Source organism: Pseudorasbora parva, chromosome 22 (assembly GCF_024679245.1).
Source record: "Pseudorasbora parva isolate DD20220531a chromosome 22, ASM2467924v1, whole genome shotgun sequence".
NCBI lineage: Eukaryota > Metazoa > Chordata > Actinopteri > Cypriniformes > Gobionidae > Pseudorasbora > Pseudorasbora parva.
This window is the reverse complement of record NC_090193.1, coordinates 28,027,356-28,050,118: the sequence shown is the minus strand read 5'-3', so window position 1 is coordinate 28,050,118 and position 22,763 is coordinate 28,027,356. Positions and strand designations below refer to the sequence as shown.

At 40.4% G+C, this 22,763-nt stretch overlaps 2 protein-coding genes across 3 annotated transcripts in view; one reads left to right on the top strand and one right to left on the bottom strand.

Moving 5' to 3' along the window:
• ephb2b (eph receptor B2b) overlaps nucleotides 1-22,763 on the bottom strand; it is a 164,344-nt gene that overhangs the window by 115,110 nt on the left and 26,471 nt on the right. The gene's annotated exons all lie outside the window — the stretch shown is intronic.
• On the top strand, nucleotides 6,944-10,206 carry LOC137058643 (PE-PGRS family protein PE_PGRS33-like). Its single transcript, XM_067431994.1, has 2 exons — nucleotides 6,944-8,180; nucleotides 8,289-10,206. Exons 1-2 carry the CDS (start codon nucleotides 7,651-7,653, stop codon nucleotides 8,992-8,994), a joined length of 1,236 nt encoding a protein of 411 aa, XP_067288095.1. The 5' UTR covers nucleotides 6,944-7,650; the 3' UTR covers nucleotides 8,995-10,206.

Sequence of the window (22,763 nt, the reverse complement as noted above, 5' to 3'; positions counted from 1 at the left end):
TATTTTGGAAAAATGCCCATGCCTAGATTCAACACACAGACATCAGTTTTTCAGCAGAAACGTCATTTTTGGTTCATCAAAACTAATTAAAGAATCCTCTGGTGCTGTTTTTGTTATGTTTTGTCACTTATTTGCACACCTGTACTAGCTGCATTTCTGATTTGCATGCTTAACAACATGTGCCAAGCACAGCTACAGTAAAACATACTAGCAAAGCTGGTTTTAAAGAAAATAATAAAGAATGGCATGATTATTTAAAGCTTCAAGTACAATCTTTGAGAAGGGAGATATGAGGAAGCTGGAGTGTGAAAATATTTCTCAGATCTTTGAAGGTAAATGCAAACAGTAAGAGACAGTAAATGCAGAAGGTTTAAGGAGGTAGTGACGGCTGTATCTTTTCTGCCAGAGGGCCGGCAGCAACCTCACCATAACCTGACTAAAATGGCAGCCGCTGAAACTTTCCATTGGAACTTTCTCTGGTAGCTTAAACTTTATTTCAATGAAAATCTCCAAAGGCACAGATCATAGCAGACTCATCAAAAAGGCCTTCCTGCCTAACAATGCATTTTCCAGAGTGAACGTTTCATGTATCACGTTATAGTCTTCTCTTTCTCTGTATTGTCAGAACGAATGCTAAACAAAGAAATCTGTTGAAAATAAAAAGTGGTTTGATTTGTTTTTCTTTCTTTTTTTCAGATGCACCTGTTTTGGGGCAAATTCAATGTTGTGTCTGCCAAGCCCATTGACTCCTATCAGTATCTTTTCCCAATGAATATAAAGAGGAATGACAAATGTGTCCCATGGCTGAATAAGTTATGGGTTCTGCAGATGACTTTAATTTAAAGTCGAGGTGACAAAATGGAAAAAAAATCTGTCTTGCGACCAGCTTGCCTGTGTGTGTATTCTTTTATGATACGGATGGCTGTATTCCCTTGGCAACAAATTCACTAGGCTTATCGCTGGGAGTGTGTGTGTGCATCAATTTTCCAGTGTGTTCCCTTCACAGGGGTGTGTGCCTGCATAAGATGTGCGCATTTGCCAGCACACTCATTATAACCTTGTGTGCAAATCTGCGTGTGCACCCTCTCCCAACCTCTTTATTTTTTAATTCTTTAATTAGCATATACTTTTTTTATAGTAGAATACAAAAGATTCCAACAGTCTTTTTTTCTTTAGTACAAGGAGAAGATCTTGGCAGCATTTAATGCAGAAGGTCTTTGCTAGAGAAATGGAAACCAGAGAAAACAAACAGGAATCCTCTCAGATTTCTCTCATTGTGACGCTGACCTCGTTTCTCTCACTTTTACAATCTAAGAGGCTGCAGACGAGGGAACAGACTAGTCAAAGAAACCTAATTTCTGGCCAAACGTGCAAACGTTTTACTTGATAAGTAACGTGAGTGGCTCGTTCTCACACAAGATTAACTTTAAATCATTGTAACTTGATGTGAGCGCTTTAGACAGCATTTATCATTAACACCTGTTAACCAGATTAGCTATTCAGAGTGGGGCGGGATTGTTTAACAAGGCTATAGTTGCATGCCATCAATTTAAAATTAATCATTCGCTTATGACAATTGTGACAGGAAAGTTTACTCTAATCAAATGTTGTGCCAAAACGTACAGTGAAATCTGATCCCTGCCGTTTAGACGAGACGTGTTGACCTGATTTTTAGTTTCTACAGTTTGAAAGATTGAAATGTTTTGCTTACAGTTGGCAGAGGCCTTTTCATAGTCAAATACAAATTCATTCTATAGCCCTATTCGGATGGTAATTGTTTCTCACGTCCGTAAATTAAATTTGCATGCCACCTCATTGATAAGACTTGTGCATTCGGATGGTGATTTATTCATAGTTGAGGAGCGAGTTTTGTGATGCTGCGCACCTGTGAACCTGCTCACGTGCTCAGTCGAATAATTGTCTGCTGAATTGTCTCAATAAAATGTCATATGCTTGGAATAATTAGAATAAAATCATATTTAATTTAATGATTGGAAAGTATTCATTATTTCAATATCCTGTTTAAAAAAATGTGGAAAAGAGTGGAAATAAGTTAACAATGCTGCAAATAATGTTAATTACTGCCTTGGTGTTTGTCAAAAAACAGCTAATTCGGTCTGGGATTTTTACGTGGGTGGTGGGAGACAAGCACTCACATTCTGGATTCAGACTGCAATAAAATCACTGATTAGCCCCATACCACTAGAAACAATTACCGTCCGAATAGGGCTTATGAATCATATAGTACTCACTAAGGCAACCATGATCAGTACTATTGCACATCCAAGGGGCATGGTTGAAAAAAACATAGCTCTAAACTGAAAATTAAAACTTTGCCCTTGTTCTGCATTTATTGGGGAATAAATTATACCGACATCATGTCTTTTTTGTTTGAGGGGTGTGCTTTTACTTTTCTAAATGATATAACTTACGATTTTCACCTGACAAATGATAAAATGGGTGGGCTTGGCTTAACCCAAACAAAACAAAAAAATCAATCCAAAACCCACAAAGAAACACCCTAGTAACCACACAGAACAATATAGCAACCCAAAACACTCAGAAACCACATAGAATATGATAATAGTACTCAGAACACCCAAACAACCACAAAGCAATGCCCTGATAACTACACGGAACACTCTTGCAGCACCCTAAATCTCAGAACACCCAAGCGACTGCTTTTAATGTGACAAAATCATTCAGAACAGCTTAGTAACTGCACAGAAACCTTAGCACTGTGGTGAGGACACCACTAACATATCTTTAAAGATTGTGAAAAGAACTGATGACATTTACAGCGAACTCATTTACATGCAGAATGAATGGAAGACAGGGTATCTATGTCTGCGGTTCTGCCAAAGCTCTGGACTCAGAGCTGTAGACTAGAGTAAGCAGCCAACTGCACTGAGCTCAGCTCTTGAGGGAGAAGGATGAAGGAAATGGCAAATTGTTGTTCCTAATTAATTATGATGAATTTGCTGCAAGATTACAAAAGATAATGCCCATGCTATTATGGAATTACTGCCATTTAAGGTTTGAGATACAGATTCTTTAGTGTGTGCGTGCATTCAGTAGGGAGGTGTGTATTTGTGCATGAGTGTGAATGGCTTGTTTTGGCCCTAGGGACTGTGAGTGAAGGGGAAATGGGGGTTAATTAAACAATCAGATGTAAATACATGGGCAGGTGGTCTACTGTGAAACAGAACATAAAAATCCAATCAAATACAATAACAGCTCCTTAATCCATAGCCTGGCATGTGCCGTCAAAGCGCAGACGCACTTCAGCCTGTTTTCTTGTCTCATTGGCCCTGATGCAGTCCACTTTATTCACGGCTGGCCAAAAAGCCTATCTGGTTTCAAAAACACTAAGCTACCTGTGAGTGGGCCATCTCACAGCATCTCACAAAAGCGGTTGTTAAATTTTTCTGTGGAGCATAGGGTCCCTGATGCATTTTTAGAGTGACTAAAACTCTGGGTTGGTGTTCCATTATTGGGGGTTCAATTGTTTGCCCTTTAACGCTCAGTGATGCAGAACCGTGCTCTGGGCTATTCGTTCCCAATGAAATGTGGCGCATGGCGTGCATTCCAGCCCTGTCCCCGGCACTCCAAAAAGTGGACAAATGTTTGCTGTGTGACGAGCCGCTAAGCCTGCAGAGAATGACACCTCTTTCTTCAGCCCCTCACTCTCTCTCACTTGCTTTCTCTATCAAACTCACTCTCTATCCATCTGGACAAAAGCTATGAAAATGCAAAATGCTTGACCATTCCACTAGCGTTCTTCCTCTGTTCAGACTTGCCCCTTTTGTCTGATTAATACCTTCATGTCTTTCAGAGTGTCCCCTTCCCCCTTTGCCCACTTTAGCCTGAGCTCCAGCCCCCCCAGCCCTAGACGAGCCATGCTCCTCATTATACTGCCCGCTTCCACTCTAGTTCCCAAGATTAGGCAAATGAGCTCCTCAACACAGTCTATAGACTCCCCTCAAATTGCTAACTCTTTTCAAAAAGTCTAAACAACAAAAAATGGGAAGGACTGAATAATAACTACTCTCCTGTTTGTCCACCCGAGTCACAAAATGCAAGGTTCTCTTTCTGCCTGACACAGAAACCGTTAAACTTATGACAATGACGGCTGTTGCAGCGGTGATGAATAACTTAAAGCTCTAGAATACACAAACAAATTTAGAGAAAATCCTGAATTTACAGATTTACACTTAAAACTCCTTATGAAATCAATGGACATGTGCTTCTTTCTGTCATGTGACCATATTTCCAAAACAGCAAGTTTGTCTGAGAGGGAGGGACAATGTAGCCTGACAAGCCAGACTAACATCAAGATGTTTGGTCTGGAAACTCACCATTGACAGGGCTCAATCCGAGGGGAGTTATAAACGGTTGTCTTTCAAACTCCCTCTGCACGACGTGCACGCAATTGGATATAGCTACAACCAACCAGAGCAGAAGGTGAAGCAGAGCTCGTTGACAGATTAAACTTTCGCCGTATCCAGTCGGCAAAACTCCGAACACATCTTCCCTTCTTAAGAATGACTTCAGTGCCGTTCTTTGTTATTTTCTCAGAGAAAAGCTTAACTCTAAGTCTTCCAGAGTCAAAGCTGATTCGAAAGACCGCCGTTCGCCAGTTTCTGTGTTTACAAGAAGCATGCGCACGCGCAACTCTGCCGTCATTATATTAAGCCCCACCCACCGACTCTATACACGATGTGATTGGCCCGACCAGAGTTTGGCGTTTACAGCTCAGAAGTGAATTGAGAGTTGCTAGACGACACTCGCTGCAAATTAGATTTGCTGCCGCTACACTCTAAACAAAAATGGTGCTATATAGCACTAAAAATGGTTCTTTGGCTCGTAATCATAGGGGAACCTTTTTCAGTGCTATATAGCACCTATCTTTAAAGGTGCTATATAGCACCTTTGTCAAATGGTGCTATATAGAACCATAAGGGGTGCCATATAGCACCAGGAGTGGTTCTTTGGTTCGTAATCAGAAGAACCTTTTTTGGTGCTATATAGAACCATAAGGGGTGCCATATAGCACCAGGAGTGGTTCTTTGGTTCGTAATCAGAAGAACCTTTTTTGGTGCTATATAGAACCATAAGGGGTGCCATATAGCACCAGGAGTGGTTCTTTGGTTCGTAATCAGAAGAACCTTTTTTGGTGCTATATAGAACCATAAGGGGTGCCATATAGCACCAGGAGTGGTTCTTTGGTTCGTAATCAGAAGAACCTTTTTTGGTGCTATATAGCACCTATTCATCAAGTAGCTTTCTAGCACATTTGTCAAATTAGAGGTGCAATATATATATATATTTTTTTATATATTGTTTTTTTTTTAGATAGTAGGGACCATTATCATGTCAGACACGCTTCTGATGTCAATAAGCTTCTTAATTACAACTTTTACTTAAAAGGTAAATGATAATTCTTACCAAATTGTGGTTTTAAAGATTTAAAATACTGTATTAAATGCTTTCTGAGAAACAAAATAAATTACACTTTCAAAACCATTTAATTGATTAATCTTAGTAGCAAATAAAATCAGTGCTGACAAGTCAGGGACTATATATAAACATTACAATATACCTTGTACACACATATAAAAAATGCAACACACTTGAAATATGTACATTTTTGAAAAAGAGACCTGTTGTGTTTTTTTACAAAAAAAATTTATTTGGAAAATTTTGAGTTTGTAACAGATTAATGAGTGAGTGGAATTGCTCAAAAACTTTAATACAATCACATGCAAACTGAAAAAAATAAATACATAACTGGAACACTGGAAGAAAGCGAGAGAAAACATAGAACCTTAAAGTCTACTCAAAGACAGTAGTTGTAAACCCTTCTACAGGTATTATAGACCTCTTATGATTACTTTTCACCATTTGAATTCATTCTACATACAGATGTATGATACATACACTCATGCATTCATATTAACTAATTTATAATAGCTTATTATATACAAGAAAACTGCTTATACAACCATTTGCAATCAGAGTTAAAGGGTTAGTTCACCGAAAAATGAAAATTCTGTCATTAATTACTTACCCTAATGTTGTTCGTTTCCCAGTCTTCACCTGTCCAATTTTGGTGAGCTTGTGCAAATTGTACCCTCTTTTTCCTATTTGTAGTGGAAATGGGTGGTACCCGGTGGGGTCTTCTGCTGTTGTAGCCCATCCGCCTCAAGGTTGTGCGTGTTGTGGCTTCACAAATGCTTTGCGGCATACCTCATTTGTAACGAGTGGCTATTTCAGTCAAAGTTGCTCTTCTATCAGCTTGAATCAATTTTGGGTGAACTAACCCTTTAAGCTTTCAAGCCATTTGCAAGTCCTTCAGGATTTTAAAAACAATACATAAACTGGAAAAAAGAGAGAATATATCACTTAAATCTGGTCACAGATTGAACTGTACACATCTTTTATGGTGACAGGAAGTCCGGCTCCATCCTTTTATTTTAAAACGACAGTCCAAAAAGGTCAGTGTATTTTTGAGTCCTGTAGAATACTGGACTCCAAACACAACACACACACAAGAGTAGGCCCCAGTGCCATTGAGATGTCCTCACTCTCCTCAGTGATTACCTCGCCATCCAAAGTGAGTAAAATGTGGTCATACTGCAGGGGATGACCCTCCCTGCAGCCTTTAAGCACCATCTTAGGTGTTGGGATGTCAGAAGGGCTGGTCTGAGCATGGCCCTGGAGGAGAGGAAATAATAGCATTAACCATCTTCGCATATTTATTTCTATATTGAATGTAATTGTCTCTTCAATTTAATAAGATAGTTTGAAGAGACCAACAAACAAAAAAAATAATGTTTGAATTAAAATAATTTGCATAATAAAATGCGAGTGTAAGTAATAGGGTAGTGCTTTGATTAGATTGTGCTTTACACACTAGTAAACTGTTCAAGGCTCACCTCAACTTCAAACAGCAACCTCGGGTCATCCTTCAACAGTGCAGGCAAGAGCAAAACAGTTGGTTCCAACTGTAGGCCTTTAAACAAAATAACATCATTAGATTAACATAACATGGGGGATGCTTTTAGCCAATACTTTTTTTGTTTGTTTTAACCTTCATTACTGTTTAATGCCCAAGGTATATTTAGTTTTTTATATGTACGCTTAGTCGAACGCACATCCATTCAAAGTATACTTAATTTGACTAGTACAAATACACAGGCATTCATCACATGCACATTGGGACAAGTTGCAATACCCCTCTTTGCCTACAGGGGTCCATAGGGAACAAAGGAGGACAGACATGGGAGGTAAGTGAAAAGTCTTTTTTGCAACGATAGGAGAACAAATCGGGAATGCAAAACAAGCATGGATGAATGTCAGGTGATACAGTGTTCTCTGTGCAGGTGGTGTGCGATGTAGATGACTGGTTAGTAGGAGAACCAAGCAGACAACACAAGAAAAAGAAGACAGATGACAGGTCAGGAACAAAAGGTAGGTTTCTCAGGTGAGTATAAAAGTATATAATATAATTTTGCACTCTAGTGCAAAACCAGGCCTGGTCTGTGATGCTTCTCTTTGTCGAAACCAGAGAATATGGTGGCGTGGAGAGAGCGCAAGTAGGGTATGCTAATGAGTGATAACGATGGTGATAATGAGGAGTGGGTGTAGATGTGGAACAAGAGGAATGCTGGGGTTGTTCGAGGGCGTCTGCATCCTGGACTCATTATGGTTCATCAGAGCAGGTTGTCTCCAGGATGGTACAGGGAGCCGGTTGATTTGGAGACCAGGGCGCAGTTGGCAGTTCTGGAAGCCATGGCGGTGCAGGCGGTTCTGGAAGCCATGGCAGTGCAGGCGGTTCTGGAAGCCATGGCGGTGCAGGTAGTTCAGGAAGCCATGGCAGTGCAGGGGGTTCTGGAAGATCATGGCGGTTCTGGAAGCCATGGCAGTGCAGGCGGTTCTGGAAGCCATGGCGGTGCAGGTGGTTCAGGAAGCCATGGCAGTGCAGGGGGTTCTGGAAGATCATGGCGGTTCTGGAAGCCATGGCAGTGCAGGCGGTTCTGGAAGCCATGGCGGTGCAGGTGGTTCAGGAAGCCATGGCAGTGCAGGGGGTTCTGGAAGATCATGGCGGTGCGATGCAGGTGGTTCAGGAAGCCATGGCAGTGCAGGGGGTTCTGGAAGATCATGGCGGTGCGATGCAGGTGGTTCAGGAAGCCATGGCAGTGCAGGCAGTTCTGGAAGCCATGGCGGTGCAGGTGGTTCAGGAAGCCATGGCAGTGCAGGCAGTTCTGGAAGCCATGGCGGTGCAGGTGGTTCAGGAAGCCATGGCAGTGCAGGGGGTTCTGGAAGATCATGGCGGTTCTGGAAGCCATGGCAGTGCAGGCGGTTCTGGAAGCCATGGCGGTGCAGGTGGTTCAGGAAGCCATGGCAGTGCAGGGGGTTCTGGAAGATCATGGCGGTGCGATGCAGGTGGTTCAGGAAGCCATGGCAGTGCAGGGGGTTCTGGAAGATCATGGCGGTGCGATGCAGGTGGTTCAGGAAGCCATGGCAGTGCAGGCAGTTCTGGAAGCCATGGCAGTGCAGGCGGTTCTGGAAGCCATGGCAGTGCAGGCGGTTCTGGAAGTCATGGCGGTGCAGGTGGTTCAGGAAGCCATGGCAGTGCAGGTGGTTCAGGAAGATCATGGCGGTGCAGGTGGTTCAGGAAGCCATGGCAGTGCAGGCGGTTCTGGAAGCCATGGCAGTGCAGGTGGTTCTGGAAGCCATGACGGTGCAGGTGGTTCTGGAAGCCATGGCGGTGCAGGTGGTTCTGGAAGCCATGGCAGTGCAGGCGGTTCTGGAAGCCATGGCAGTGCAGGCGGTTCTGGAAGCCATGGCAGCGCAGGTGGTTCTGGAAGCCATGACGGTGCAGGTGGTTCTGGAAGCCATGGCGGTGCAGGTGGTTCAGGAAGCCATGGCAGTGCAGGGGGTTCTGGAAGATCATGGCGGGGCAGGCGGTTCAGGAAGCCATGTCGGTGAATGCGGTTCTGGAAGCCATGAAGGTGCAGGTAGTTCGGGATGTCAAGGCAGTGCAGGGGTTGGAGCCGATGTGTGTGTGGCCAAGACACATATGCTAGCTGCATTATAGGCACAGAAATGTCCTCTGGGATAAGAGTAAACTCACTAACTAGAGTGGGCTCATGGACTAGAGCCTCTGGACAAGGAAGGTAGTTGCTACTGGATCCTAGAAAAGGAAGTGAATTGAAATCATTGGCCATTTTAGGACACAAGTTCAGACGAGAAGTAATTTTAGGAAGGGAGTTCTGACAAGGCACCCATCTTAGGATGAGACTCTGGGGCTGGCTGTAAAGCATACTGGGGAACAACGCTCTCCAGTGAATTTCCAGCTCATGTTTTCTTTTTGTGGTTTGGTCTTCTGTCATGCACAAGCAAGAGGCCAGATAAGGGGGATAAGTGAAACAACAAGTCTTTATTGTAAAGATAGGATAACAAAGTGGCAATGCAACAATGATGCTGGTTTACTGAAGACTTAGCTGGTGGTGATACGTGGTTCTCTGTGCAGGTGGTGTGCGATGTAAATGACTAGTGATAAGAAGATCCAAGTAGACAACGCAGGAAAAAGAAGACGGATGACAGATCAGGAACAACAGGTAGGTTTATCAGGTGAGTATAATAGGTAAGCACTCCAGTGCAAAACCAGGTAGGGTCTGTTATGTGTCCTTTTTGAAGAGACCAGACCAAGTGGTAAAGTGAAGAGAGCTGAAGTTTGGTGCGCTAATGAGTGATAATGATGGTGATAGCTTGCAAGTGCAACCACTGAACCCAGCGAAGAATGAGGGATAGTGAATTTAGGCCTAGTCCACACGCTCACTGGCATTTTTATAAACGGAGTGTAACGCCACACCAGCGGAGGGGGTCCTTGCCTGAGTATTGACTGTGTACCGCTCCCTTTGCATCTACTTGCACTTCCCTTTTGAACTGGCCTGACAAGCCAAACCCACATCAAGATGTTGACTCAGACTCACCGTTGACAGGGCTCAATCCAAGGGGCGTGATAAACGGTTGTCTTTCAAATTCCCTCTGCACGCAATAAGATAGTGCTACAACCAACCAGAGCAACGTGAAGTGGAACTAGTTGATTAAACATTTGCCGTATCCGGTCGGTAAAACTCTGAACACATCTTCCCTTTCTAAAGGATGATTTCAGTGCCGTTCTTTGTTCTTTTCTCAAAGAAAAGCTTAACTCCAAATCTTCCAGAGCCGCGGCCAAAGCCGATTTAAAAAAACCGCCGTTCGCCAGCTTCTTTGTTTACAAGTTGCATGCGGAACCTACACAAGACCGCACATCTGCTGGAGTGCCGTCAATATGTTAAGCCCGCCCACCAACTTTAAACACAATGTGATTGGCCTGACCAGAGTTTATTTTTTCTAGTTCACAATTTTATGAGTTAATAGACCACACTCGCTGCAAATTAGATTTGCTGCTGCAAGGGTGCGTCTAGACTTCAAGGCTACTGTGAAACAGCATTTAGGAAGAAACTGTGTGTTTGCACATTGCGATTGCCAGTTCATCTGGTATTACCTGTTCAACTGTCTGTACCCATTTAAAATGATAGGCAACCACTGCATTTTAATCACAATCCCAACACAGATGTTAAAATAAGATTGTATAATTGTTCTCTTTTGAAGCAAAAACAGAATGTTCAGACTTTAGCTTTGAGAAATGATGCTACATAAAACTTCATAACAGGCCCAGAAAAGAAACTGCATGTTAATTTTCAAGTCAATCCGGGGTGCATTTCCCCATCGTTAGCCAACTATGGTCGCAAGTTCCGTTGTTACTGACATAGTTCAACGATTTGGTGTTTCCCGACACCATTGTTCCAATGAACGTTCGCAAACTGCATCGTAAACTTGTGTGGTTGGAACGACAGCTCTAGACCTTTGGTTAGAAGCATAGTTTCTTGTTTGCATGACGTGGACTTAAAAGGATACTTTACCGCTTTTTTCACATTAAACTATGTTATTCCCTTAACTAAGACGAGTTGACGCATACCTCTCTCGTCGGAGTGCGTGCACTTAATCTCTCTGACGCGCGCTGACGATCTGATAGCATTTAGCTTAGCCCACTAAGCCCAGTTCATTCACTATGGTACCAAACAGAGATCAAGTTAGAAGCCTCCAAACACCTCCACGGTTTCCCTATTTAAATACAGTTACACAAATAGTTGAACGATCAAGTATAGTGACACAAAATAAAATGTGGTGCTTTTCTAAGCCGATTAAAAAGGAGAACTATAATGTATGGCGGAATAGCACTTAGTACTCAGCGCAGTAAAAAGTCCCGGGTCAAACATCCTACCTCACATCTCCCCCTCCCCCCATTGCCAGAAATGAGAGGGGGAGGGGGTGATGTGAGGGACAATGTTTCAGCCGGGACTTTTTTCGAATACATACAAATGTCCTTTATGTATTATGTATATGTATAAGGCCATATTAAATGACCTTTTTTGAAGAGTGCGCATGTGCGGACGCGCTCTAGGACGTAAGAAAGAGTCTTTGATTGAATCAGGAAATGAAGCAAAATAACTGAGAAAAATAAGAATTAGGCCTCAGGTGCCATGTCCATAATTTATAGCAAAAGATCTAGCATGAATTCTATCTCAAAATAATTAATTAAAAGCAGTTATTACTCCACCACCTGCGTTACTTTGTTATACGGGAAATACACTCCAGACCAACAGAACTGTAGGTAGACCCAATTTCTTGTTTTGTTGAATTATAGCACCACCCTAATTACCTTTTTTTAGCCTGCCATCTTCACAGTCGCCAATCTTTCGCCTGAACTTGTCCTTAAGGGGACTCTGTGAAACTTGAAGGCCTCTGTTCCATTGCAGAGAGCTGTGTAAGAATTTGTTGGCTAAAGTAAAAAAAAGACATATTAAAAAATAGTCATACATAAGGAGGCAATCAACACACTACTGTACTTACCATTTTCACCAGTCTGAAACGAGTCTCCTCTGTGCTATGGTTGGACACAAAAATTTTCCACACCATCCTTTCTTTGAGGAGCTCTATGTTTGGTTGAAGCTTCTCTAGATGTCCCCTAATACTTTGTTCATCTTCTCCTGCATCAACCTATAGCGGTATTGAAATTGGTACAAATGTGGGTACAAATACAAAACACACTTACACAGGAATCTATAAAGATTCATAAAATTTGTCTTAGATGAACAGACACCAAAGTTCTGCTGCTACACCAAATGTGAATTGAGAAAGTTTGTTTGACAGCCACCATTTAAATGTTTATACTTTAAAAAACAAATTTGAGTAGAAATATGTAATTTGTTTAGCAAATATTTTAACTTTATTATTATAAAAAAAAATTGTGTAATTTAAGTGTTTGTACAAATCTGTTCAATTTTACCTTCAATATTATAGTAGGCTTCAACTGACTCCCATAGTTTACAGCATCAGTTAAGAGATGTGTATCCTATTCCTTGAGAAAATTTGCCATGCATGTGGCATACCTGTTATGTAGCCAAAAATAATCGATATTGAACCAAGCTGTTCTTGTGACAATTAATTTAATTTAACTCTTAATTTTTTTTTAAATGACATAAACTAAATAGTTTTTCAATTATCACAACTGTTATAACAGAAACACTGGCACTGGTTATTCAATAAACAGATATTACTGTTACTAAACTCTGCTCAAAAGAAATGTAATTACAAATTGATCCATATCGTGATGTGTATCGTATGGTGACATTGATGATGCACAGCCTTAACTGAAAATGATCTTCAAACCAATTCATTAACAGTTACATGCAAATATGCATGACATGAAATAGGCCAATGTTAATAATTAAGCTAATGATAAATAGCCTAAATAAATAGAGCTAACGTTAACTTTTAGCCTAACGTTAAAGAATTTGTTGTTTGCTTCCATTCCAGTTACATTTGCATAGAAGTCTTTGACGTAACCTTACACTATGTAATGTTACACCTCTTGCATGGAAGATTAAATACATTATTTGAGCTTTAAACGGTTAACATAAGTAGGCTTGCATTTAATTTTAACTTAATAGTTAAGAAGTTGTGCATATGTTATTTTTATTTCATATTCACTAACGTTACTAGACACAGCATCCATGGGAACGGTGCAGCTATATAAAGCCCACCTCTAGGACCGTGGCTGTCATCTCTATCAGAGATTAAAAAAAAAAAAGTTAGTTAGTCACGAAACGAACGACCACGTTAGCCTTAATTATTACTTAACGTTACACTTCAGTGTTAGTTAAGCAACAAATATCCCTAACCGCATCTCCTTAACGTTAACGTTAAACCCCCCTCTGTCTCTCGAGCTTTGTCGGTTGACGTTACACCAAAGACGTTTCAGTGTATTTGGTTGAAATAACTTAACGTTACTAAAACGTTACTGCTGCAACTCTGGCTCGAGTGTAAGAAATTATTTTCCTTTTTCTTTTTGAGCGTCACTAGGATGTTATTCGCTTTGTTTATTGGGAAAAAAAATCGTTAACTAAGTTAAATTAACGTTAGTCAACACAGTTGGTCAGGCTCCACACAGTCTGCTAACATTACTCAAAACACGGTACAACATTTTAAAATACCAACAAAATTTCCCCCTAACAAGTAACTCAACTTTAATAGCATATTTATGTGACAGTTGGAGGTATGACACTCACCTGGGCAAGATTCTTTCTCTCTCCTCAGTCTCTCTTCATAACGACGCCGGCTCCAAAGCCAAAGGTCCAACGAGCAACGACACAAATGACGCAGTTTCTCGAGTAGGACCGCTCGCGCACAAACAGCGTACATCTGATTGGTGCGTTTATATATATATATATATATAAACGCGCCAAAGATGTGTGTATATATATATATATAGACTTCCACCATCAGCTGTTTTTTGTTCACCATCAGCTCTGTTTCTGTTCACCATCAGCTCTGTTTTCTGTTCTGTTTTCTGTGTTGGTTGATTGTTTGTAGTAGTTTTTACTTGTTATTCATTTTTTGTTGTTATTCCCCCCCCCCCCCCTTGTTGCACTTTGAGATTCTTCGGAATGAAAAGTGCATTATAAATAAAATCTATTATTATTATTATTATTATTATTATTATTATTATTATATATATATATATATATATATATATATATATATATATATATATATATATATATATATATATATGTATGGACATCATAATATTTTATTAAAGCTAGACTACACAAATGAACAAAACATAAAATTAAAATAAAATAAATGTTAAGATAACTTTGTTTTGGCGCTGTAAATAACATTTTATAGTGGTGTGATAAAGTGAAATCAGTTTCCAGCTGAGAATTTTTTTTTTCAAGAGGTTTTTTATTATTTTTATTTATAATGTATTGGGTATTAATATAATAAGCGATTGAATGGGTGATGATTTGAAAATGGTTCAAGTGTGGATTTGATTTGGTAACCGTCTACAGTTATAATTTGTGTGTATTGAATACCTATTGTGTTTTAATTTTAAAAAGTTGGGCAGGCCCCATATTCATTAGCTTAATTTTTAATACCAATGCCAAAAAGCTGTTTTGAATCACTTTGCTGGGGTCAAAAAGTGTTGTGTTTGAGGGCTCTGAAATATTTAATTTGGGGGCCTTTGGGCCAAAAAGGTTGAGAACCATGTTAACTTCATGTGAATATTATTATTTTATTTAATGTTGTTTTGTAATCAATTTCCCAACTAAATTAAGAAACTAAAAGAGAGATAGAACCTAGAGGGGCTTTTTTTAATTTATGACAGTGGTGCTATATAGCACCTTAACCACCCCAAAGAACCACTGAAGAACCGCTGAAGAACCACACAGGGGCTTTACAGGTTCTTTATATGGTATTGGTGCTATATAGCACCTTATCCACCCTAAAGAACCGCTGAAGAACCACTGAAGAACCTTTTTTTTTTAGAGTGTAGGGTGCGTCTAGATTTCTAGGCTAGGGACAATCAGATTCTAAAGAGTGATTGGACAAATATCCTAACATACAAATCAACTAAAAGCTAACACAAAGACTAACATACTAAAAACACACTTTAAATTTGAATTCATGGGGACTGTTTCTGAGACTTTAGGCATTTGTCCTACTTACATTTTGTTGAGTTATGCAACCGTGTTGTTTATTCTGCGAGAATGACAGAGAGAAAACACAGTGGTATGCTTTGATTCGCCTTATACAGAGCAACATAAACAAAACCCATGTTCCTGTGCATCAGATCTGAAAGATGTCACAAGAATGACAACCGGGGGGGGGGCCTTTTCAAAGCCTGTCCAACTAACAGGCATCTTCTTTTTCCCCTCTCTCCCCCTTCTCTCTGTCTGTTTCTCATATCTAGATTGGTTCTCAACTGACAAGGTCATAGGTCAGTAAGCAGCAGCGTGTGTGCATGTCTGTGTCATGGTGCCTCAGGCTGCGATCAGGGCTGCAGTGAGCAGTAAAGGGATGAACACAGCACAGAAGGCAGGCTGGAAAACCTTGACATGCAAAAACAGAAGATCTGGAGCCTTTCACTGTAATGAACACAATCTGCTGATGGCATTGTGGGTTTACAGGCCATGTCACTTGCCCTTGGTGTGTGCCAGTGATCACTGATTATATAACTGAAATACAATGCAAAGAAAACTTCACCAAAATAAATTAAAATTATGTCATTTTTTATGCACGCTAATTTTTTCCCCCAAGACTTTTCTGCAGCATGCAAACAAAAGATGTTTTGACAATGCCACTCTTTTCACTTAAATCTCTTTCTATTCTGGGGTTGAATACAGAATGAAAGGATGACGCTTAATTTTCAGATGATATATTTAACAGCACATTTCTAAATTAGTGCACACATAAATTTATGCTTGCAAATATATGTCATAAGAGGTTTATGCAGTTGTTAAGTGGCCCTCTCAGAAGCTACTTGAATCCAAAAAATGGTTCATCAAAAAAAAACATTCCGCCTGAATCCCGCAGAAGTGATTTGGAGATGTTTAAATCACTGACGGACCATAGTTATAATCCATCAACAGGGCCAAAGACACTTAGACACCTAGAGATGAAAAATAATAAATACATTTTGCTATAATACTCCACAGTCCAAAGTAGTGGCATCTAAGACCTGAATCGAATAACATTCCTAGAGAAAGATTGGATTCTGTATACATTATATTTTACACTGAGTAAAATGTCAAGTATCTAAGTGCCTCTCAGACACAAGCTGCCATCTTTGGCGTGAAGAATGCCAATCTCACCCTCTTCTCCGGTACTCTCTACAGTCTGGCATCCTCTCAAAATGCAAGTGCGGCTATTGAGAAGGTGACAATAGGCACAGCATGACGAGACATCCTCCTCTTCAATGTTCAGTTTTACGTGGATTAATCAGTAGAAAAGCTCTCAGCGAACTTCCACAAATGCCGGACCCGATGGTTAAGAGGCACCGCTGCTCTTTAGCGTGAAGGATGTGCATTAAGAGAGAAGGAAAGAGGAAAAGAGCAGGAGAGAGAGACGTGAATGAGAGATGAGAGAGTGTGGTGATATGTTCCCCGCTGAGGTGATAGATGCACTTATGCAAACTGAGGGGTAAATCAGCCAGGACTTGCCTGGCCTGCTGTGCATAGACACACCGCATGTCAGATTACATTGTGTTGGACTGAAAAGCATGCTTGTCCAGGTGAATACAGAAGTTGGACTTAATCTGGGAGTGATCAGCGCCAGGAGGAAGGGAGGGTGAGGAAAGCAGTGTGAGCTGAGGCGGTATAGCCGACAGGGTGAACCCTATTTATCACACTCAGCTGAACACCATTTTCGCCTGAATTCAGGCTGGAACAGTGCCAATGCAGCACTCGTATAAAACTGGGAGACGAAGAGCGAAGACACCTTTGAGTCCTCGAGTATGAATAAATTCAGCTGTTGGCACATAAAATTCCTCTATTTTGTGAGCATGGTTGTGGACGCTGCACATTATGCTGTGAAATGGCAAAAAAAGGGGGAAATAATAGACTGCGTTAGTATTTTGTCCAGTACATAAATGCCTCAGGGTGATGTATCAAGCCTAGGTGACATGCAATGTAGCGGAAAAAAACTATAGCACAGGGATTAGTCATCATCGCCTAGGTTTGTAGACATCACTGAGCACCACTACATTTCACATTGCCCAGAAAAAGCAAACAAACAAACAAACAGGACATTATATGTATAAACACCACAGCTCAGCATGTTAAAACATGTCGTATACTGACAGTCCACAGTTCTGAGAACAGGTGTACTTTTATAGCGACTTTAAAGGTCCCGTTCTTCGCGATTCCATCTTTCAAACTTTAGTTAGTGTGTAATGTTGCTGTTAGAGCATAAATAATACCTGTAAAATTATAAAGCTCAAAGTTCAATGCCAAGCGAGAGATTTTATTTAACAGAAGCTCCCTTTCAAAGCCTACAGTGAACAGCTGGTTTGGACTACACCCCTGCACTTCCTTCAGGAATGACGTCACTAGAACCGTTTGTTGACTAACCCTCCGCCCACACGCAAAATAGGGGGTGTGGTCTTGTTGCTCTCCCACGTGGAGAAAATGCGCATTCAGTGCTTGCATCTCCCTGTTATGGTAAGAGGCGGGACCTTTCCGGGCAAAGTGCGCTAAGCTGCTGTCCAATCACAACACGGGAAGCGCTGGCCCAATCAGAACTCGTTACGTATTTCTGAAGGACGGACTTCATAGAACAAGGAAATCATCAGGCCGTTTTTAGGACAGAGGAAACAGGAACATTTACAGATAAGTAAATTGTGTGAAAAATACTGTGTTTTACACGTGAAACATGAACTCATGTTATATTGCACACTGTAAACATAATTAAAGCTTCGAAAACACGCGAAGAACGGGACCTTTAAATGCAATGTAAGCATTTTTAATGACTGTTTCATGATTTTGAAAAGTCTGTATTCTGAAATATTACTACACTTTTGAAATAACGGTTTCTATTGTATTATGTATGAATTTAGTCAGGTGATGGTAAAGCTGAATTTTTAGCAGCCATTAAGGCTGTCATCAGTGTCACAAGATCCGTTAGAAATAATTATAATATGCTGATTAAGTGCTCAAGAAACTATTTTTTATTATTATTATTACCAGTGTTGAAAAAGGTTGTGCTGCTTAATATTTTTTTTTCTTTCAATTCTGACCCTATGATCATTTACCTGAGAACAGTTTAATCAACAAAATTACTGAGAAAACCATTCAGCTCATATTTCACAAATAAGGTCCATGTTGTGCTTTCATGTTTGCTGACGTCTTTAAAGGACAGGGTTTCAGAGAGAGGCAAGATAGAAAAAAATGCCTTGTTGTCGTGACTTGTTGCTTGTTGAGTTGTTTTAAAAATGCGTACAGCACATCTGTAACAAGTAGCTAAACTATCTCTGAAAAAGCAAGTAAATAGAAGAGTATATTGCAATCCTGCAGTCCTTCTGCTAGTACCTAGCAAATAGCACTCTCTTTCCTTGGCTATCATGCCTATTTTTAGACTGTAGTTATTGTATGGCAGCCCTGCCACATCTCTAGCAGTGTGAAAGGTAGCTTTTGAGCCACCATAGGGCTTGGCCTGGTGAATCCTCCTGATAGTACAATTACTGCCGGAGAAAGTCCCAGAGAATGAGACATTTCACTCATGCCTGCATTAGTACCACCCCCAAATGCTTTATTAAGTCTGACCTTTGCAGTTAATTATTGCTGTTTTCCAAAGCAAGCATCATTAATGCTATTGCAAATTCTTGGGGTCAGGGATTTGAGCACATCCCTAACCCTATATTAAATTTCACTATGTAAGTCATCATGATTGATAAATCATGTGGCTGGCTTGTTCAAGAGAGATGTGCTTTTAGCTTTCTAAGCCATCTAACACTTATGATTTTCACCTGGTGGGCAAGATGTTTGCATAGACTTACATAGCCATATGTAGGGATCAAAATATCAGAGACTTGTACATGCTGAGATGCATTTAGCTGTATACAGAAAAATGTTTTGTGTCTGCGTTTTGTCCAGACGGATCCAGCATTTTGGAAGACAGAGTGTATAAATCTGAAAATGACACCCTTGCGTTTATGTTTACAGCCAATCGTTTATTTTGTGAAATGGTGATGTAATCACTACACCTCTCGCACATGCTCGAAGTCTTCTTCTCAGATTAAATAGGAAGAGCTATGGCTTTAAGCCTTAAGCTTTTGACTTTGACTACTACCCTCCTATCAACCACCCAGAACGTCCTATCAACCGCATAAAAGTGTTAAAAATCACTCACGGCAACTTAGCACAGCAACAACCACCACCCATAATATCCAAGCATCATATTTATTTTCTTAAGACAATGTAAAAATCTTTTATTTTTTTATATCTCACAACCTGGACTCTTTCACTTCACCTCCATGAACAAGAATACAAAAAAAAATGTTTAATTCACCAAAAAGGAAAGCACAAGCTCATGGATGACAACGCAATCTCTATTTGATTCCTTTGAAGAGTAGATCACCGCCTTCTCAATTTGAGAGGTGTAAAGATCAAAAAGGAGCAATGAGGTGTGTCTTAATGGAGGATATTTTCAGCTCAGACTGAATAGTCACAATTTTGTCAATAAATACAGCTGTGTCTTTCTGTGGCACACAAATTACTGTAGGTCACTTCTCTTAGATAACACATTTAGCATCGGCACTGACCAAAAATCGATCAGCGTTGGCTTGCCTCGCTTTAGAATGCAGCCCTGTGCCGTGTCAATAATCCTACAAATTACAGAGTAATCCTCCTGTAGCTGCTGTTCACTTCATTTGAGCGAATAGATTATGTCCCATTGCGAACAGAATGGCTTTTGTGTCATATAACAGACATCCATCTTTCCAAAGCTATAAAGTTTTTTTAAGTCAATGTGAATTGCCATACTTCCATAATTTGATATATTTCTTATGGGAACAGGGAATTCAATGAGGAGGAAAATGTAGACTTTGTATCAGGAAAGGTGTGTTAAACAGCACAATAGACAATGAGTTTGCGAGAACAATATCTAAATAGCTATTTGGCTATTGGTCAACATTTTTCCACTAGCCTACAGTGAGTGAGCTCAGTGAACATTATTATTATTACTTGGTTATCTTTTACAAAAACTATTAGTGTCTCAATAAGTGTGACAGCATTACATTAATTTGAATACAAAAAGAAAACTATTGACTCACTTGAACAGTCTGAACAAATGTTAAACCCAATCTTGTTATATTTTTTGCACAACCTGCCCAAATCATCCAAGATCTGTTTGTAATCAGCGTGAAGCAGGACAGTGCTACGTTTTGATGGAGGAAACTAATGCGACAAAGTCTGAAATTTTTCTAGCTACACTGAAAAACTCTGTTTCTATCAAAGCTAAGAGCATTCCTCAGACAAGCTCTGCCAACCAGCACTAAAGCGAGGTCAAGGTGTCACTTCCCTTCCCATTTCTCATCGGCGGGTGTTTGTGTCACAGCTTTGAATGTAATTCTGTTGGGACAGAATATGTAATTGGGTTTGACTGAGTGTGAGTATTATGTATCTGTCTCCAAATCACTGATGATTAGGCGTTTGTTTGATGTGTGAACATAAGGTTTCACTTAACGCCGAGAAGTCCTTGACAAACTTCACGTCTAGCCTTGTACAAAAACACAGACCATTCCTGGTTTGATTTTGCGGACGAAGGTACAATCATTGCGAATGAATGATGGGGACAAGGTTAATCAAGGCTGGTACTATTTGTGAGGTGTGCTGAATATAAAGATGGGCTTTGACTTCTTGTACCTCAAAGCTATGTTCCTTTGAAGTGCAAAACTAAAAAATAGGCTTTCAAATATACTTCCAAGGAAATAGCAATGGCAAATTCGACATCTAAAAGAAAAAAACATTTTTACGAGATTATACAAAAAGATCAAACAATCATACTGATGTCTAACCCTAGAGTGTATACACTAAAATTGACAAAAATATGAAAGTTATTAAATAGATGTATTCATGTGAATTACATTCACTTTGAACAAATAATCTGGGAGGACAATTTTTATTTATTTATTTTTTGTGGACAAGATTTGAACCTCTTTCAACCAACTGAGCACGTCTGGACCATGTGTGCCAACCGCTCAGCCAAAGCTCAGACATGATGTTGCGTCTTTGTTAATCAATATCGTGCATCATAAACTATACCGAGGACAATCTGGGAATGGCGAGATAGATTTGCATCTTCCATACATCTATCTACAGCTTCCCTCCTCTAGCAGTCTGACAGCGTGACAGCCCTCCGAGGCCAGTCCAGGGCAGATGGACCACACTGTCAGGGTACAGATGAGCCACGGCAAGACATCAGAGAGGAAGCTAGTCAAGCAGAGAGTCCAATCTCCCAACCAGGCAAAAATCCAGCTATAGCTTGACTCACATTACCCAACAACATCCAATCCATTTAGCGAATGGAACCATCAGTGTCCAAAACAGCTATAATGACTTGAAAAGAGCAGATTAAAATTCAAATTTTCTTTCCAGAGAGCTTCTTACCGTCTGAATCCATGTTTGTACACAAAATGGGGATGAAATGATCCAGCAGCTTCCCAGCCAATCAGTTTAGGATGCTGACGTGTGAGCCTCGCCATTCTCGAAATTGGGGTCATTGTTCACCTTTATCATCACTTAAAAAACCACTAAGTAAATAATCTAGAACGACAGACAAAAGAAGAATCCCTGCGTTGGTTTTTTACATCTATTTCTGTCGATACTTCAAACACTTACTATGAATAGCACCCTAAGCTCTCGCTCCCTACTCTCAATCAATGTGAAAACAGATCACTGCAACAACAAGGCTGACACATATAATCCTTGTAGACTAGTATGCCATAGAGCGCTAGTTCTGGATTAGATCCAGCAGAAACATTACCAGCGCTTCAGGCGAAGAGTCAAGTAAGTATAACTCTCCGTCCTGACTGAACTCAGTTCTTGGTATCCATTCCACTTTTCTTCTGTAGTATTTTTTGTGCCAGTTTAGATGTTGAATGCCAACTAGAGTGAGTTGCCAGAGGTCTAAAAAGCACAAAACACTAAAACAATGGCTACAGCATTCCTTCATGCCAGATTTAAAGATTAATGCTCAACCAGTGAAGGTGCACGATTAGAAAGTGTGCACGACTGACCTGCATACATCAGTTAGAAGTTTTTAATTCCTACAAATAGGATGGTCCTTTGTAAATTAAAAAACAACACATCTGGTTCCAGTTGTCTTGGCTTACCTAATGTGGAGGTAATGTAAGGTTGGCTACATCTTCGAAGAGTCCATCACTGCTTTTGCCATCCGTCATCAGGCACCATTGGGGAAGGTTCAGAGAGTATCAGATGCATTCCAACTCCAGTCTTAATTAGAAGACTAGAAATTATTTTCCTGCACACAGCTAATGCTCTGAACATACTCGATCAGTGTAATGCATCGCCCTGCTCTGGTATGCCAAGACGGACCTGAGTAATGAGCATATTAAATGCACTGCTGACAGAGAAAGCAGTTTTGTAGCTTGTGTAGAACGGCGCTTTCCAACAAAAATATTTGATTATTGTTTGCTGAGATTCCCCCCGATTTCTCAGACCAGAGTCCTGCATATACTATCTATCTCAATTCGAACAGCTGCCTCCGAGCCCACAAAATGAGAAAGGCAGAGGTCGAATTTGTCAAGGACTAGGAGACTAAGTGCCTGAGATGTCTTATGTATA